The 18,100-nt window shown below is 57.0% G+C and overlaps 4 protein-coding genes across 4 annotated transcripts; 1 reads left to right on the top strand and 3 right to left on the bottom strand.

The window, feature by feature from the left end:
• Positions 1-1,321: 1,321 nt before the first annotated feature.
• Positions 1,322-3,205, bottom strand: COL26b_011925 (uncharacterized protein; the record flags this gene model as incomplete). The annotated part of the gene is made up of 1 exon (XM_053184578.1): positions 1,322-3,205. One exon carries the CDS (start codon positions 3,203-3,205, stop codon positions 1,322-1,324), a length of 1,884 nt encoding a protein of 627 aa, XP_053031486.1.
• A 7,072-nt stretch (positions 3,206-10,277) lies between these two features.
• COL26b_011924 (uncharacterized protein) lies at positions 10,278-11,030 on the top strand (the record flags this gene model as incomplete). Its single annotated transcript, XM_053184577.1, has 3 exons — positions 10,278-10,333; positions 10,415-10,472; positions 10,650-11,030. 3 exons carry the CDS (start codon positions 10,278-10,280, stop codon positions 11,028-11,030), a joined length of 495 nt encoding a protein of 164 aa, XP_053031485.1.
• Positions 11,031-11,286: 256 nt separating this feature from the next.
• Positions 11,287-12,457, bottom strand: COL26b_011923 (uncharacterized protein; the record flags this gene model as incomplete). Its single annotated transcript, XM_053184576.1, has 2 exons — positions 11,287-11,823; positions 11,927-12,457. 2 exons carry the CDS (start codon positions 12,455-12,457, stop codon positions 11,287-11,289), a joined length of 1,068 nt encoding a protein of 355 aa, XP_053031484.1.
• Positions 12,458-14,721: 2,264 nt separating this feature from the next.
• On the bottom strand, positions 14,722-15,771 carry COL26b_011922 (uncharacterized protein; the record flags this gene model as incomplete). Its single annotated transcript, XM_053184575.1, has 1 exon — positions 14,722-15,771. One exon carries the CDS (start codon positions 15,769-15,771, stop codon positions 14,722-14,724), a length of 1,050 nt encoding a protein of 349 aa, XP_053031483.1.
• Positions 15,772-18,100: the final 2,329 nt, after the last annotated feature.

The following is an 18,100-nucleotide window of genomic DNA, read 5'->3' as shown; positions in this document are numbered from 1 at the left end:
GACATCCTCGTCGTTAAGCCGACTTCATGCGAGCTAGAATTTGAACTTTGTCGATTCAATGTGCCAATGCCCTACATGAGCCCTGTCCCTCCATCTTATATACTCAGGTGCTCGCTAGGAAAGCCCGTCTCCTCAACCAGCATGCCTTCCTCTGCTACTCTTCGAAACATGAACTGCCATTCCCTACGGCATAAAGCAAGAGTCACCTCACGCTGTAGCTACCCACGTCGAGCTAACCGGGGGACTGCCGCGAAATCTTGAACCCCTGAGCTCCATCCGGGGGGCATCTCAGCAGTGACTCACCCACAATCCCTCCGCCGTCTTCAGCCTCGCATGATACTCTACATACCCTCCCCTCCTATCACCCCACACTCCAAGACCATCCTCCCCTTACCTCGGCTCCTGTGCATATACCCCCGGCGAGACGATCACCAGAAGAGAGACAGACACTCATCACCTTATCCATCTATTCCACCGCAAGCAATCACCGCCGTTGACCCAGAGGAAATGAGTCACTCCCACATGTCTCAGCCGCGGCCCGTCCCTTAACCCACATCCGCCAACCATCTCAACAAGTTGACGTTTCAAGAGTCATCCAACCCAGTCCGGGGGCTAACCATCACATACAAAAATGAACATGACGACTCACAAGCAACAGGAAGCACAAAGATCACACATATCACCAGCAAGAGAAATACCAAAAGAGGTTTGTTTGAAATCCGGTTTTTAGACGTCTCGTCTATACTCTATCTTCATGAGCAGGTGCTATGTACAACCAAGCACATTACATCTCAGAAATGTCCGATGCGGACGAGATGTACTTTTAGTGCTGGTGTCTGCTGTAGTGGGGGGGATATATACGTTCCAACAATTAGACAAAAAGGCTTTTCCCTCTCCACGAAGAGAGGGGAAAGCCAGAAACAAGAGAGAGATGCGGGAAAAGGCCCATCTTCGAGAAACGAGATGCGTGGAAGTTTCCAAGTCCGAGAGAGACCAAAATCCTCCACTCATCCAACCCATCCCGAGAAGATAACCAACCCCGATGCCAGGAAAAAGCGTTGGTATGAGAAATATGTACAACACAAGAAGTTTAGGAGGCGAGCCCATTATGACAAGAGACGCAGCGGCCGTGAGGTGTAACCATCGTCACCCATGTCGAAAAAACAGAAGCCGCAAGAAAACCACCAAACATTCAAAAGAAGAATCCCCGCCGCTTTTTATCGTTCGTCCCTTTCCTTTGCGTGGAATAAAATGAAGTCGCTTGGTACCGTTGACGCCCAAAGATGAATTCGTTTCTGCTCGGAGATGGATGGAGAGTGTATTACCACGTGAAGCTCTCCTCGACGAAATCGACCACCGTGCCGTGGTCCTGGACCCCTCTTACCGCGGAGCGCACGTCGTCAGCGAGCGCACCCGGGCCGCAGATGGTCACGCACATGGCGCCCATCTGCTCCCTGACCTCGCGCTCCATAATCTGGGGGATGTTGGGGCGGCCGGGGAACATCTGGACCGTCGTCGAGGCGGAGACGATCTGCTGCGGGTTCTGCGGGCGGGTGATGTAGAGGTGGATGCGCAGGATGTCCTTGCGGTTGGGGAGGCGGAGGACGGTGTCCATCCAGGGGCGGACCCACTCGAGGGCCTCGTAGTCGCGGACGATCCAGACGAGGGTGATGCGGCGGGTGGCGACGCTGCCGTTGTTGTAGCCGTCGATGAGGGGCTTCAGGTAGGACATCTGGTGGGTGATGCCCGTGGCGCCAGCGAAGAGCACGGCGTGGCCGTATGAGTTCAGGGAGTGGTGGCCTGCGTAGGGGCCCTCGAGGCAGGCTCTCATACGGATGGCGGTCTGGCCGCTCTGGCTGGCGACGTTGTACAGGTCGCGGGTGAAACCACTGTGGGCGCCGATGATGAAGGAGACGGAGGTTGTGTGGCGCTTCTTGTCGATGTGGGTGAGGCAGGCCTTCTCCTCGTCGAGGTGAAGGGAATTGCGGTCGGGGATGTGCTCGACCCAGGCGACGGAGAAGGGGTGGCAGTCCCAGGGGCGGATGTCCTTGAAGCGCAGGTAGCAGTGGGTGCCGGGCTTGACGTCGACATAGCGGGGAAGGTTGATGGTAACGCGGGTGGTCTCTCCGGGGCAGGGCTCGACGATGGCGTCGGAGACACCGCGGTCGGACCAGTTCATGTAGGCGACGCGGACGATGCGGGCCATGCGCTCGAGGAACCAGAGGATGAAGATGGCAATCATCCAGGGGAGCTGGGGGAGGCCACCAGGAAGACCGGCGACGGCGCAGTGGATGTAGGTCATCAGGAAGATGAAGAAGGCGAGGATGATGTGAACGTTGAGGAAGATCTCGTAGAAGGCGTGGCGGACCGGAGAGATTGAGAGGATCATGATGACCGTCAGGGCGATAGTGCCAGCCATACCGGATCCGATGAAGAGCTCGTTCGACATTCTATACCAAACGCCCTCCCAACCGCTGTCGGCAACCTGGACAATCATCCAGGCGATGGTGTGGAGAATGGCCTCGATGACGGACATGCGACCAACCCATCGGTGGAGAAGGTTGTAAGTGTCGAAGCTGACGTGCAGCATGCCGATCAACGGGTTGTTGCGGCCGGCGAGGATGATCAGCGGGACCATGTTGACGACGGAGAGGGTTCCGGAACGGCCACGGAGCTCGGCGCAGAAGGAGTACATGTTCTTGTTCTCCCAGTTGAGGAAGAACATGTAGACCATGTTGCTGGCGATGTAGATGAAGAGGATGAAGGCGTGCATGCGCGAGGGAAGGGTTCCGATGCCGATGGTGGACAGCTTGATCTCCTTGTTGTGACGCTTGTTCCAGAGGGGGGCATACATGAGATGCTTCTTCATGCTGGGCATCCAGCTCCATTGGGTCGTCTTCCAGTAGTGTTGTCTGTCACCGTCGACGTTCATGGCGTTGACGTGACGGAGCTGAGCCCAGAGGATGCGGCTGATCGTGATGACGAGGACGATGACGGCCATGCCGCCAAATGTCAGCCAGAGCGTGTCCTTGAACAGCATGTTGACGGGCTGGTTGACACCAGCGAGGTTGGAGTGGTAGGGGGAGATGGTTGAGGAAGCCTCAGCCGCATCGGTGCTCTCCGTCGAGCCGGAGCGCTCGACGAGTGCCGCTGTGGGGATCATATCCGCCACCAAGCCGGCGATCCTGCGCCGGTGCATATCCATTTGATCTGATTTTCTGTCGTTTGCTGATGACTCTCAAAGTCAATATGGTTAAGAGAAGGGGTGTTTGTCGATGTTCCCGACTAGAGTGGGCTGGATCGGTCAGGGATGGTAGTCCAAGTCCAGGTCCAGGCTTTTCTGTTGCAAGGTTGCCGCAACGTAGGAAAAAGGCAGGTTTGCTAGAATCGTCCGGCAAAGCTCGAAAGAGAGAGAAGGCGGCGTACTGTTATTGGGGGTTGAGGTCGAGGCACAATGTCATTGTGTGGTGGTGATACAAGCCAGTGACAAAGGGTGAACCGAGATGACAGCAAGCCTGTTCCAAAGCAGTGAGGCCTTTGAAAGTACCGGCACAGTGTGTCGAATATGACGTGCAGTGAGTCGGCGCAGGTGTCGTTTGGGGTGACCAAGGAATGCGACCAACCTCGGAGTGAGAGGATGCGACGGTGGTGAGTGCGTAGGTGGTGGTGCTGGGCACGTCTCTGACGAGATTTTGGGTCGGGCGATGGGGAGCTGCAGCTAGGCTTGAGATCCTCGTGCTGATCTTTTTTCCTTCACTCCACGGTGGAAGGTTGGCTGCGGTGGGAGTGATGGCGATCCCAACAAGGCTAGGACGATCTGAATCTGGCCGAGCAAGGAGGCGGAAGGCGAGCTTTGACTGACTGAGCTGATGATGGGCTCAGTGGCTTTGGCGATTGACGTATTGGGGGAAGGGACGGAAGCGACGTCAATATATTTGTGCGTCACTTAGCTGACTTGCTTCGCAGGGTCTCGTGCCGCGTCCTTTTCGGGATCTAGAAGCCGGTACCCTCGTGTGTGTTGTGATGTGGGGAACCACGCAGAAAAGGTGAGTGAATGAGAGGGAAGGAATGAGGGTATCCTTCTCCTATGGGAATCAGAAAAAAAAAAAAAATGACAAAGCCCCTTTTCCGATTTGCGGGATGACGAATGAACTGGAACAAGGCGAGCCGTTGGACCGTTTGATTTTTTTTCGGACTGGTGTTGTGGCGTTGGTGATGTCTTGAAGAGGGAGTGAGTGGGAAGAAAACGAGTGTAGACCGCCTCTGACGGAGCTGTTGCTAGCGAAGGGAAGGAACGAGCTGTGGATCTCGAGATGAAAAACCCGAGAACAGGCTGGTTCAGAAGTGTCGCGTGGTGGATTCAGCTAGTGAATCTCACGGGACGGTTGAAATGAGCGAAGCGAAAATATCGCGAAAGTGGTCGAACCGGGCGTGGGTTGCGGAAAAAAGACAGAGAGAGAGAGACGAGGTTGACGGGAGGTGGTGAAGGAAGGCGCGATTGGCGGCGGTGCGGGTGCGGGTGCGCCCAGTGGCAGTGGTGTGTAAGTTCCTGGGTGAGGTCGGGGGGTCGGCGGTCGAGGCAGGGTCGGTCGGGGCCACGGCCGTTGTTTCCGTATTTTTAAAGGGGGGAAGCGAACCTGAGCGACCTGTGGAAGGGCCGACGGGAGGGCGGAGAGGGCTGTGTTTTTCTTGGTACACTACAGAATAGTGCAAATGACCGCAAGGTGAATCAACACAAGCAGTGTCAATCCGTATGAATGTATCTGCCAGTCAAGTCAAGTCCAGTCCAGGCCTTGTTTTTCTTCTCGATGCCCCGGGCGTGTGTGTGTGTGTGCGTTGTTCTTCGTTGCAATGGCGTCTCCTCAAAAATAAGATATGGTCTCCAGAAACCGTCTCTTTCTCGCAAGCAATAAAACTGTCCAGCCTCTTTTCTTTCAAGGAAGTGTTCGAATAAGAAAGAATAGTCGAATTCCAGCAAACGGGGTCTCACAGAAAATAGGTCAGCAGTGACGATCCTCGAGGGAAGGGAAAAAGAGAAACAGAGAGTGGTTGGGATGTGGTCCACGCCGGGCCGTGGAGAGAGGCTGCCGTGGTACTTTTATGAGAGGCGTTTCCCTTCACATCTTTCTCTCTCTCTGTCTCTCTCTATGCCATGTACGTGCCGTGAGGAGGCCGGGGGACCCACGGTAGCGCCGCCGAGAGGCTCCTCTTAGTTCCTCTGCAAGTCTCCTTCGAGGGGCCCTCACTGGGTCTGCTCTTTTGGGGGCCTGGACTGCATGCTGCTGCTGCTGCTGGCTAGCTGGGAGGGCCGTCAAGGGTGAGGGCAGGGTGCATTCCCCCTGATGGGTGGCGTGCAAGGGACGAACGGGAATGACTGGATCGCCTGGGCCATCTATTCGCAGCCTACGAATCGTTCTTGACAGGCGTCTCCGGGAGAAAGATACATCGGTGCCCTGCCTGGCTCAGCCGGCTCGGCAAGTATCCGTCCACCTTCTCTTCCCATGCTTCCATCCCGTCTTCACGAAGAAGGACATCTGCGGTCTGCGCTACGCAAAGATAAGGCTAGGCAGGGCATTGGCAGCGCCGCTAGGTACCTGCGTTGCCGTACATACGCGGCGCGCTAGCCATGTACCCCTTTTCGTCCTCTGCGCGGCTATTCCAGCTTGTACTTTCTGTGCTACTTGCAGTCTTCCAGATACGAACAACCCCAATGACACTGAGGCGTGTTCACCTGTAGCATACATATTCAGACGCGCATGTCCTTCTGGCTGCCAACAGCCCGAAAAGGACGCTCCTCCCAGGGATGCCGCGAGAACATCTGCCCATCTCGCCGTCAGTCTAACCCAATCCCGCGCCTCAGTGAGCTGGAATGGAATCACTGCGCCTTGCTCATCGGCCCACGCATCGGCTCCTGCTCACGCCAGTGCCAACAGATGCCCCTGGCGGAGATATGAGATGGAGCAGGCAAGCAAGAAAAGAGAAAAAAGACCAGAGCCAGGACAAGCAAAGCAAATCCGCCGTCCAACGAGCAACCGCCAAAGTGGGAGGCCCAGCACTTTGCCCAAGACTCGAGTGGGTGAGGAAAGGAGGGGTTGCCAACAGGGAAGGCCGGGCCAGGCAGGGATGGCACTGACAGGGGATACGTACATCCTGTACCTCTTCATTATTAGGTGTATGGGTTGTACTATGAAAATCCATGGACAGGTACACAGCGAGCGGCGATCCCTTGTTGCCAATCACCAAGATCCAATGTCACCGTTCGCTGAGGCTGTGGAGGGGTCTCCCCTGGCTGCTTGGGTTTGCTGATTACCATGATTTTCATTCGCTTCCCTCGCCTCTCTACACCTTAATTGTTCTTCCGGCAAGCGAAGGCTGCTGTCGTCGTCGCATCTTGCAAAGTAGGACAAACTGTAACTGGATGTCTGAGTGCTGACTGTTTGCCAAATCGGACGACTGGCTGGAATGAAGAAGGGATCGGATGTCTCTATTCTGCGCCGTTGAATCCTCCGTGACGAATGGTCTCGCACCGGCACGGCTCAATCGGATGATCAGAGACAGGACCCCTTCCCGTCAGCAGTCGTCCACAACTGAGAAGGAAACCAAAGATGAATTGGCATCCTGAGCAAGCACTGCAGGATGCACGAGAACCACAGCGTCCTTGGCGGAAATCAGGAACACGAAACAGCTGACTGGTTGGCATCTCTCGGCTTGACTGGCTCTGGCGGACTGCATCTGTGGCTTGCTGCTGGCCGATTTCACCTGGCCGCGTTCCCTGGCCAAACGCGCAGTCTGAATGGTCCAGTGTTTACCGGGCTGCTCGCCATCGTCTTGGCCCCTGGGGCCTTCGACTGGTCAGAACTGCGCCGTTCCTGACTCCGTCCCCTCCGTCAGCTCGCCGTGTGCTGCACGCTGACTGGACCACGGGCGAGCCAAAGGCGAGAGGGCTTGACAACTGACAGCGCTGTCTGGCGGGTTCATCCAGGGTGGGCTGCGACCTGCCAGCAAATGACAGGGGAAAAGACCGGACGAACAGGGACGGGGGAGCGGTCGCTTCGGTCGCGCAGAGCCAATGGCCAGGTGCTAACCCGAGAACACCAAGAAAGCCAAGACGAGTAGCCAATCCTTTGCTCGCACCTCTGTTCGTTCGGTGGGGATGGGTGATCCTGAACCTGAACCCGACATGCCATGCTTCTTTCTGCACATGGCATGGAAATGATGACCAACATGCACAACCTCAAGGGGTCACCGAGGACTTTGCTGGCCTTTTTCTCAGTCGATTTTCTGGGCCTCTCTGGGCCTCTCATCCACTGCCCAGCCGCCCTGGAGCACGCCCAAATGACCGGAGCGGCATGCCAACAATTGGCTGGGAGGCACCCGTCCAGACCGTTGCGTTTGTTCACCCCGTGCAGTCATTCGAAACCCCATTGTCGAGAACCTGCACGCTTGTTGGCCCATGACCACTGGAATCGGCCAGTCTAGACAGCCGATTATTCCGAAGCGAGAGACATCACAGACCAGTTAGCTTTTCAGTCCATCCGTTTCTCGTCCGAGTCCCCTTTGGGGGGGGAAAAGGGAAAGATCTCGGGGTAGGGTCGTTCGATTGTTTCCATCGTTCGTCCGCCCCCTCGGGTCCCTTGTCTGGGACACGCTGCCCGTCCAGAGACAGAAGGAAACCGTTGCGCCGGGCGCCACGAGGCCCAACGTTGCGTGCCCCAAGATCCGACCAAGATATCCGTACCCAGTCGCACTCCGGCTGCAACGCGTACACGAGACGACACTACGCTCCATCCTGCGTAGTGCGTCCTGTTTCCCGTCTGGAAGAAGAAGGGCTCCCGAATTCCGGTGGTGCGTGTGGGAACCGGTGACACGGACGTCGTGCACCGCATTCCTTACGGGGCGCCATAAGATGCGCAGATATCGCCGCGTACCCATCTTTTGCTCTACTGTTCCCTTGCGTGGAACGGCAAGCTGGAAAACACGGCAACTGACGTTCGGTTCCAAGGTGTCATTAAGATGGGCTCAAGTGACAGCTCCGACGGATATGGTAACCCTTGGAGGAGGGGGGATGACGAAAATTCTTTGACAGTTGGGAGAACCAGTCGTCCGACAGACTCTCGCAGCATGTGAAGCAAGCCCCTCACCATTCAATCAACGGACCCGTCTCAGCCATAATGCTGTGCCGTGCTTCTCGGCCGATTGAGCCGTGGCATTCATTTGACGCCATCTGACGACATCCCGTCGGTCAATGCCGCCCACTCACCTCATCTCTGCTCACTCGGCGTCTTTCATATACCGCATCTGGGCAATTCCCATCACCATCACTAACGCTGACGCGCCTTCCCTGCCGCCGAGGGATCAAATCGAACAATCTACAGATCATCCTGTTGGTGTCGCCAGCCGCCCGCTGCCCCTGGGCGAATTTTAAACTCGCAACTAATGGGTAACTTTTGCAAGTCAGCGCCTGCCACTCTTGCAGTTCGCAGACGTCCGTGTGGCCTGTCTGATCTGTCAAATGTCAAAGCTGTTGTCTGGGTTAGAACACCAACAACCCCATCGACATCAGATCAACCCCCTGTCCTCGCAACACTCCGAACGGTCGCAACACTGAAGATAACGCCAAAATTGAGGAACCCGCATCTGAAAAGGGAGACGATTCGCAAAAACCCAGAGAAGGGAGAGATCCGGCCCCCACCATCACCAAGGGCGGAGCGGTCTGCCGACAAGGGTCGTTCCCTACCACCGCGGCTGATGGCCGTTCCTTCATATCGTGACCACCTGCCCGCGAACTGACTTGGAGTTCTCTCAGCGGACAGAACAGCCCTCTTTGAGCGAAAGTGCTGCTGGCCTCGGCCGCAGACAAATTGCGGGATGTGACGGTGTAGCCGTGCCCCCCGACGAGGGGCCCTGTGCTTCTTCCCAGCGGGGGAGTCCCTCGTCAAGCGCCGTCGCAAACAAATGAGCCCAACCCGGCCCTCCCTGCCCGCAGTTCTCGGAGACGAGTTCCGAAAAGAGCCTTTTCTGCCCTTCCCATCGCGGGCCATCGTGGGGCCTTTCTTCCCTTTGCAAGTTCGCAAACCGCCTGGCTGGGTCGTTCATAGTGGCCGCAGCAACCACAACGCCTGGGACCGAGAAAGACGGAGAGGGCCAGAAGCGAGCCGCCCTGGGTCCTGGCCGGGGCCAGCCTGGGCGGGCGAAAAGGTGGGCGTGCTGCAGCGTGCGCGATCCATGAAGTCATTTGCTTGTTCGTTGGCCAGCCGTTTCAATGATATTGCTGGTGCCCCGTCCGCTTCAGGTGAGCGTAGGCGGGCGTGGCATGGCATGCATTAGCACCATCTACTGCGTATCTCACCGTCCAGGTCCAGCGGGCTGTCCTGCCTGCCAAACACGTGCAGATGAAGCCGAGATATGCGGCCTCTTCGTGAGATTTCCCGCCGAGTCCTCTGTTTAAGCATTGGGGGTCTGTTCATTTCTCTGCCGCCTCTTGGGTGTTTTGCGACTGGCTGGGTTTAAGACCTTGCTGAGCCGCCATCTTGTTTTTCGATATTGTCGTCTTCTTGGCAACATCCCATGCTGATGCTTGGCCTTCCTTCGGGGAGGACTGGGTGTTTATTGAGACAGTTCGCTTGGAGAGGCCCGGAGAAGAGATCTCGGTGCGAACCTCTCGCTTGGTGCAAGTGCAATCCTTCCCAGGTTCTCTTCGTGAAAAATGAATCTCACCGAGATAACCGTCCTGTCAAAATCTGGCACAGCCGAGGCTGACCGCGTAGACCTTGCGATGTTAGAGACCCTCCCATATCTCCGCCCATTCTCAAGTCACCCGCGATCCTTGAAACAAGATGAGGGTGATGAAGTGCGTTGAATAAGAGGCGGGTGGTGGGAGTGCGCGGGGGTCACCGACGGACGTGGGACCCTCCAGAGCTGGCAGCAAGTCTGAGAATTATTAGTGCTCGCTATCAAAAAAGGCTTCCAGAAGGTTGTTCAGAAGCTGTGGAGGGCAGATCCTTGCCAGCTGGCCGTTGACGTGCTCTGCCAGCTGTTCCTCTGAGAACCTGACTAAGCCTAAGGACCTCTGATGACATAAGGCTTGATGACTAAGACTGCCATCAACGCAGCCCGTCACGTGCGCCACAGAACCGCCGGCCCATCGGAGCTGTGCCAGCTCGACGACGGGACCTGGCCTGGGCGCTCTGCTGCTCACGGCTCCGGAAAATTCCATACCATCACGGCCCGCCAAACAATATCAAAGTCACCTCCCCCAAGCCATTGAGGCCGCAATCATGGGTGCCAGCGAGTCCAAGCCGTCCTCCAACACGCCGCCACACCTGTGGAAGGCGTAAGTGCCCTCCCAATCCATTCCCTGAACCGACCTGCTCCTCGGTGCAAGGAAACAAACCCAGCTAACCCGCGCCCGCAGCCCAGCGCCCTCGGGCATCTCCCACGACCTCGTCGAGCAGCTGCAGTCCAGCCCAGAGGTAAGTCAACTTCTACTACTCCCGTCACCTGCCAGGACACCAAACACCTCTCCTCCGAGCTCCGTTTTTATGCCGGCCGCCTCGACACCCTTCCCTGCGCGATTTCAAAAAAGCCCCTCCAAACACCCCCCCCCCCCCCCCAGTACTTCCGAGCTAACCTGAACACCCAATCCACAGACCGACGCCTCCCGCGCCCAGCTCACGGAGCTCCAGATCCAGCGCCGCGTCGCCGAGGAGCTGAAGCGCCTGCAGGCCAAGGAGTCCGAGGCCCTCCGCCTCGCGCACGACAAGATCGCCTCGGAAGAGACCGCCGCGGCGCCCGAGGGCCAGCGCAGCCACGACAGCGTGAAGCAGGAGGTCGAGGCGCTGCGCGCGAAGCTGGCGGAGCGCAAGCAGGTGCGCGCGCTGCCCGAGGGCGTGGAGAAGGTGCGCGGCGAGGTGGTGCGGTGCCTGCGCGAGAACGACCGCCGGCCGCTCGACTGCTGGAAGGAGGTGGAGGCGTTCAAGGAGGAGGTGAAGAGGTTGGAGAAGGGCTGGGTTGAGAAGGTCATCTCGTGAAGAAGAGGAGAGGCGGTTTCCTATGCTGTGAGGGAGGGAATGGTGACGGTGGTGGTGGTGGTGGTGGGTGGTCTGTCCTATCCCTGATAATCCATCTTTATATCTTGCGTTTTCATGTTTTTCTGTGATGGATCGGGGAAGGAAGACGCCAGTAGATGGGGGGAGGCAGGCAGATGGTGAGATGTACAGCACATTGTGCGACGGCAAAGATAAAAAAGAGAGAGTGTATAGATGGCGAAATGAATTTGTGGTCACATCACAGCCCATGAAGTTGGTATTCCGGCAGATCTACAACATTCTCCTCTACCAAACTCTCAGAACCCTGCTGCGTCTCCTTCTCCCTAGCAGCGAGCATCTTCTCCTCCTTCCGCCTCAACCCCTCCGCCCTCTTTCGCTCCCTCCTGACAGCCGCATCCTCCCACTCGGCGCCGCCCTCGCCCAGCCTCGCGGGCGGTCCCGCCGTGGCGTCCTGCAGCGCGGCGCGGAACCTGGCGTTCCGCGCGGCGTTCTCGACGAAGCGCTCGTTGGCGATGTCCACGAGGGTGCGGAGGTAGTCCGCCGAGACGGTGCAGTGGCGGGTGTCGTTGGAGTCGTCGACGTAGCCGACGAGGGACTCGAGGCCGAGACCCATCGTGCGGACGCCCACGATGGGGGTGACGGATGGCTGCTGGTCGTCGGTGGATGGTGCGTTGGGCAGCAGGTTCAGGGCGCCGCTCTCGCGGAAGCCGGCTGCGAGGGCGCATTTGAGCAGGAGCTGGGCGTGGGATGAGGATGCTGTGAGGACGTGGAGGATCTGAGGGGATGGTCAGTCAAGTTGCAGGCGGGTGGTGTAGAATATTGCTCAAAGATTGGAAGCGAGTACATGAGCGTGTGTGAGTGAAGGGTGTCAAACTTACCATAGGCTCAAACTTGAAGTGTATAAGCCGCCGTCTCCTTCGCCCAGACTGAGTGCTTCCCGCCTCTCCGGCTCCAGCCTTCCCGCGCTCGGCTTCATCCACGAGACCAAGCAGACTCAGCAGCCTGTCGTCCTCATCATGCGGTCCAGGGACAGGATCGTGAGATACATACAACCACGTGCCGCCGCCGCCCTTCCCGCCGGGCCCAGCTATCGTCGCCAGCGCATTCGGAGTGTCTTCACCCTCCGTCAAGGCGGTCTTGGCATCGCCATCCTCCTGTGCAGACGAAGACTCCTTCCTCTTCCCTTCGAGGAAGACACTGACCCGCCCCGCGCAGCTGCTCGTCGTGACGAAGCCGTCCAGAGCGTTGAGCTCGCCAATCAGCTCGCGGATGCCCACGTCCACGGACCCCTTGGGCGAGGCGTCGGTGTACTCCGCGTCGGGCACGCTCAGCTGCTGCAGAATCTTGTGCTTGCGCGCCGTGAAGGCCGCGGGCGGGGAGGGCAGTTGGGCCCGCTGCTGTGGTGCCATTATTCGTGCCTGCCGTGGGAGTGAGTGGTTGTGACTGTATGTGTGTGAGTGTGTGTTTGTATGCGGGGTGCAGCGGTCACGGGGACGGCGCCCGGACAGTCTAATCTGGGTGGACGGAAGACTTTTCCCTGTCGAATCGCTGGATGTTGGGTTGTTGTTGGGCGCCGTACCTTGTTTTCGGCCGTGTAAGTGAGGTTCCTGGAGTGACTGGTGAAAATTGTGTGTGGTGGTTTGCGGAAGGTACATGCACCGTGTGAGTCGGTGAATGGATACACGGCCCCCTGTCGGCTTGCGAGCCGGTACCAAGCCTCTTTTCAACGCGCTGTCCTACCCTCCGATGTTACATCCCGGGAACCGGTAGAGCAGACGATATCTTGGAGAAATCAGGCTATCCCGCGGTGCATGTGTTGCGGCTTTAATATAAGGTCTCACACTCCCGGGGGCGTGACCTGGTTCTTTGGATATGAAGCCGTGCTTGATTGGTTTTGAGGCACCGAGCAGCCGGGAATCGTTAGTATGAGCAGTTCCTTTCAATTTACACAGATTGATTTGTTATGTGTTATGCGTTTGCTTTTGAACTGGAATGAGAACGCGACTTGGACTATCCGAGGCTGACTGTGAGCTTACACAGGCTTGGAGCCAGGAACGGTAGCGGATGGCAGTCCACGATGTCGAGCGAATAAATTTCGAGTCTGGTCGCCTATTTTGATGCAATATACGGTCGAAAAGAACTTTATTTCCCACTCTCCAGCAACTTTGTGAGGGGTTATGAATTTTCGACCACAGTTCGATTAAAGCGCATTTCGGAACAACATTATCACTCAAAAGTTATTACCCCAATAATTTTCCCACAACGAATCATGCAGCCCTTACACTGGCATCATGAGTACAAGTTCGGAGACTTTCATCTTACTCTGGGCGGATTCAAGGCCCGCGGATCGCCGGGACACACGGCTATTAAGTCATTATGGACCCTTGCATGAGAGCTTGGCCGTACCCGGTGGTAGCAGCATTGGCAGAGGGGTATTATCATGATATGACAGCTATGATATATCGACTTGCGGTGTATTATGTGACAGCTAGGATAGCATCAATTCGAATGTCCGAGATAAGAGATTGTCAGTTGAGATAGTTAGCTGGTTGACTCTATTGCTCATCTGGGAGAAGGCTTGGCGATGCTCAATGCCCACACCGAGTCGGTTCAAGGCCCGCAGGAAAGGAAAGGCCTTCAATACAAATCACTCGCCTGAATTCCTCTAGCAGCCATCGCCGAAATCACAACGGCTGCTCATTCCTATATCTATTGTACCCGTCGCCCTCATGTTAGGAATATTTGCCTTCAACATGATTCCATTAGATAAGAAAACCCAAACGCAAGTACTGATGTTATATCCTGCTCACATAGCCGGCTGGATGTAGCCTGTCAGCTTTGCATGGCTTTAGTTTTCTCAACGCCTCCTCACAGGCAGACTTTCGGGTGGCTGTATAGCTAACGAGCAGCCGCAGACAGCATTGCGCCGATGAAAACGGTTCAATTAACCTTATGATTAAACAACAGACCGTTGAAAACTAATTAAAATGTGCAACTGCGTTGGTCTTTTTAGGACCAACTGCTTCAAAGGTCATAATGCCAATGTTTCGTGATACGGTATCGACACAGTTTCAATCTGCAAATCACCCCATTCCAACCAAGGTCTTAGGAGGATGGAAGCATATCTTGTGTAACGATAGATCTTTCTGCACTCGCATCCAATAACACTGCAAGATTGGGAAGGAGGTCACGAGCAGCTTTGCGTGGATGCCGAAATAAGCTTTTGGCAAGGGACGTCAGTGAACTAACACGCTTTGGTGTGCTTTACGTGCAAGGCTGTTAGCATCTTATGAGCCGTGGTCACCCGTGCCCACTTTTGTCCCGGATGCGGGGTCTCAGCGGGACGCAGGATGGAGGAGCCGCACATCACACCCGCACACCTCGCACTTCACTCTCACATTCAGAGCAAACAAGGCGTTTTCATGAATTCTTCATCTTATTTCATCGTTTCCCATCTGATCTGATAGGATCTGAGGTGGTATCCGCGATACGCGCGAGATACAATCATGGTTTCTATGACTTTGAAAACCCATCATCCGGAACGCCCGCATGCTGTCCCGTGCCGTTTCCCTTTTTAGTTATGCTCCCGAAATCTCAACGCCGTCATGTCATCATATGTACAGGTCATTATAAGTTAACAAACGAAAACCGCTCACGTCAAAAGACATGACGCTCACAGCGACGCGACGGCCTGCTCCTCCTTCTCCGCCTTGACAACAGGCGCGATGGCAGCTTGACCCGCCTTCTCAGCCTCGGCCGACGACGACGGCGCCGCCTTCTTGGCCTCGACAGCCTTGCGCTCCATCTCCTCGAGGTACTGCGCGTAGCGCGACTTCTTGTTGTGGATGCCGCACTCGGTCTTCTGCTGGCCCTTCCAGCGGCCGGCGCGCTCGTCCTCGCCCTCCTTGACGGGCACCGTCGAGTGCCAGTCGCCGACGGACTTGTAACCGCGGTCGAGCAGGTCGTTGTACGGCACGTTGTGCGTCTTGATGTAGTCCTGGACCTGCTTGAAGGACCACTTGACGAGCGGGTTGATCTTGACGACGCCGCGCTCGTCGTCGACCTCGATGATGGGGATCTTGTCGCGCGCGCCGCCCTGGGAGCGGCGGCGGCCCGTCAGCACGGCGGCGACGCCGAGCTCCTGGTACGCGCGCTGCAGGGGCTCGACCTTTGCGATCCAGTCGTACATCTCGGCCTCGGTCTCGTAGAGGCGGGCGCCGTACATGGCCTCGAACTGGGCGGTGGTGTCGACGCCGAAGGGCTTGAAGACGTGCAGCTTGACGTTGGGGTAGCGCTGCTGGATGCGGTCGACGAGGGCGTGGGTCTCGGAGAAGTGGTAGAGGGTGTCGAGGAAGATGAGGTCGACGTTGGCGGCGGCGGGGTTCTCCTTCTGGATCTTGGAGAGCATGTCGAGGGTAACGAGGCCGGTGAGACCGAAGGCGGTGGACTGGAACAGGTTGGGGAACATGACGCGGCAGAAGCGCAGGATGTCGATGGGGTGCATGTCCTCGAGCTGGTCGTTGAGGTGCTTGAGGTGGGGCTGGGTGAGGGAGATGAGCGGCAGGGCCGCGATGGAGGACGACGTCGACGAAGCGTCGGTGGCGGAGCCGTACCCGGACTCGACCTCCTGCTGGTCCAGCTTGGCCGCCTCGACGGCGTTGAGTCTGGGGGAGGACGCCACGGAGGACGTCGCGGTGGCAGCTTCAACAGCGGACGACGACATGTTGAAGGTGCTGTTGGGATGTGAAAGAGGGCAGAAGGGTTGGGTGAGGAGGAGGAGGGGTTCCTGCTGCTGAGGTGATGAGAACCCGGGGTTATATGGTGAGTGTTGCTGTGTGAGGAGGGTGTGTTGTTGAAAACCCGGGGTATATTCGCTGAGGACGGCTCTTGTCGAAAGAGATGAAAGAGATGAACCGAAAAGCAAATGACGCAAGATGCTAGTCTGGGGTGAAGTGAGGTCAGATTTGGATCAGAGAGAAAGAAGGAAGGCGAGAGACTGTTTTATGAGGAACGGGCTCGGAGGACCAGGAGGGACACTTACACGGCGGGAAGGGGGCGGGAGGAGTATCATTTTCCGGGCACAGGGCATCATCAAGCAACATTACTAATTTGATTTTTCACCAAGTACGCCCTTCTAGCACGATCGAACGAACCAAAGGCCGATAGAGGAGTGCAGATGGGCACCCGCACGCTGGAGCCTGCCCAGGTATTGCGCAATAGCTGGCAAGTGGAAGCTTGCATTGAGAGCCAGGCGCTTGAGGAATATTTTGCAACTCTCCTACGACGAGGCGTGGTCTGGGAGCAATCACGACATCGACGCTAAACCTTTCGTGATGAGGGCGGCGAGACGTGATTGGCCGCGCGTGGCAGGGGATCCTCCGTACCGTGGACATCCCGCAATTGCGCCATCGCCCCGGGTGCCGGAGTAGATTTACTTTGCAAAAGATTTGCCTCTGGCCCGGTTCCCGGCAGCCGGAAGCCGCAATCTGGGTGAGTATAACATTGGGGCCGTGTCCGGTCTGCTTGTATCTGTGAAAAGGAAGCCCCGAAATTCGACGATGATCTGGGACTGCCTGGATGTTCAGCGACCAAAAAACAACGAAACGGGGGCCTTCGTTCCACGAGAGACACCGGTGCGGATTCGCCATGATGATGCGAGAAGACGTGATTCCGCGCGGGCCACTAGTCGGCTTGGCCACTAGTGGGTGTTACGGCACTCGGTGGCTTGAGGCTTCGTTTCCATTGTTTCTAGTCTCGGGGCGGCACGGCAGTCGGCCGGCCGTCGGTGGGACTGTGACAGAGGGTGGTCCGGCGTCTGATCCATCCCGCGCCGGACTTTGGGCGCGCGCACGCAATCCATTGCCAACAAACCTCCCCCATGGTCATGGTCCATCCATCACATTGCATCCCACCTGCCAACGCCCCTATGCCCAAGGGCCGTTATCCATGGCAACCTGAACCCGCCCGTTGTAAAAAAATTCCTGGCATATCCACAGTCGGGTTTCGACGTGAGATTCGTTTCGTTTTATCACCGCTCCGAGGGCTTCCTTCGCGGTGCCGACTTCGTCCGAGGATGCTCACCGCTTGAGGCCACGGCCTTTAAGAGGAGATGGCGGGCTGTATGGGCGCTTATGGCGGCGAGGAAGAAGACTCCTCCTTCAGGGGGTTTGCTCGGATGATTTAAGCTCCCGCTTGGGAACGAGTTGATGTATCCTTCTTGGAGGAGCTGAACCATCTCCATCGTGAGAATGAGAGCAAAGCCCGTAGGCCACTTGGCCAACTCCGCCAGGGCTGAGTTTGATTCATCATCACCAGTCAGACTCTCAGACTCTCAGGCGCCACTGCCAGCTCATCAATCTGGCAGAGCCCCATCACCAACATCAAACTTCCAAGACTCAAAGGCCGATGGCGGATGCGGCGAAGAGGAGAACAAACACCTTCCATCAGCAGCCCAGGACAAGTCGTAATCAGTCATCTACAACGGATGGCTGTACTCCTCGATCGTGCGTCTTATTCCCGCTTGACTCCGTTCGCTATCAGCGGAGACCGCTGTCTGCAAGCCTCCTGGGCTGTTGCGGTGTCCGCTTGCCTGCTCAGCCATGATCAGTCATCGGCTCCTGCGGTGACGGGATGACAAACAACTTACAAGTCGGTAGCGTCTGACTAAACAAGACCACAGACCGCGGGCGAGAGTGTCTGATGTAAGCTGGCCCGAGCCCAAATGACGGTGACGCCCGGCTAGGTTCCGTACGTCCTTGTTAGGGGGCGATAAAGCAGGCGATAGGGCTGCCACAAGGGAATCGTCCATCCCCTGGCGACTGAAGGATGTGGACGAATGACGACTGGCGCCGGCATATTCGGACGAGGCTAGAGCAACGGAGGGCACCGAGATGCACCGCAGCGCTGATCCCAGGCTGACAGCGGACGACTGTCACCGGGGCCTTACCTCCGTCGACCGTTGCAATAAAAAAAAAGAAGTCGCCTCACCTTGAACTGACATTCACCGACAACTTTCACTCAACTCGCGCTCACCGTCAGTGTCCTTGCGCACC

This window comes from Colletotrichum chrysophilum (assembly GCF_026319265.1).
Source record: "Colletotrichum chrysophilum strain AFK26 chromosome Unknown scaffold_156, whole genome shotgun sequence".
Classification (NCBI taxonomy): Eukaryota; Fungi; Ascomycota; class Sordariomycetes; order Glomerellales; family Glomerellaceae; genus Colletotrichum; species Colletotrichum chrysophilum.
This window is presented reverse-complemented; position numbering and strand designations above follow the sequence as displayed.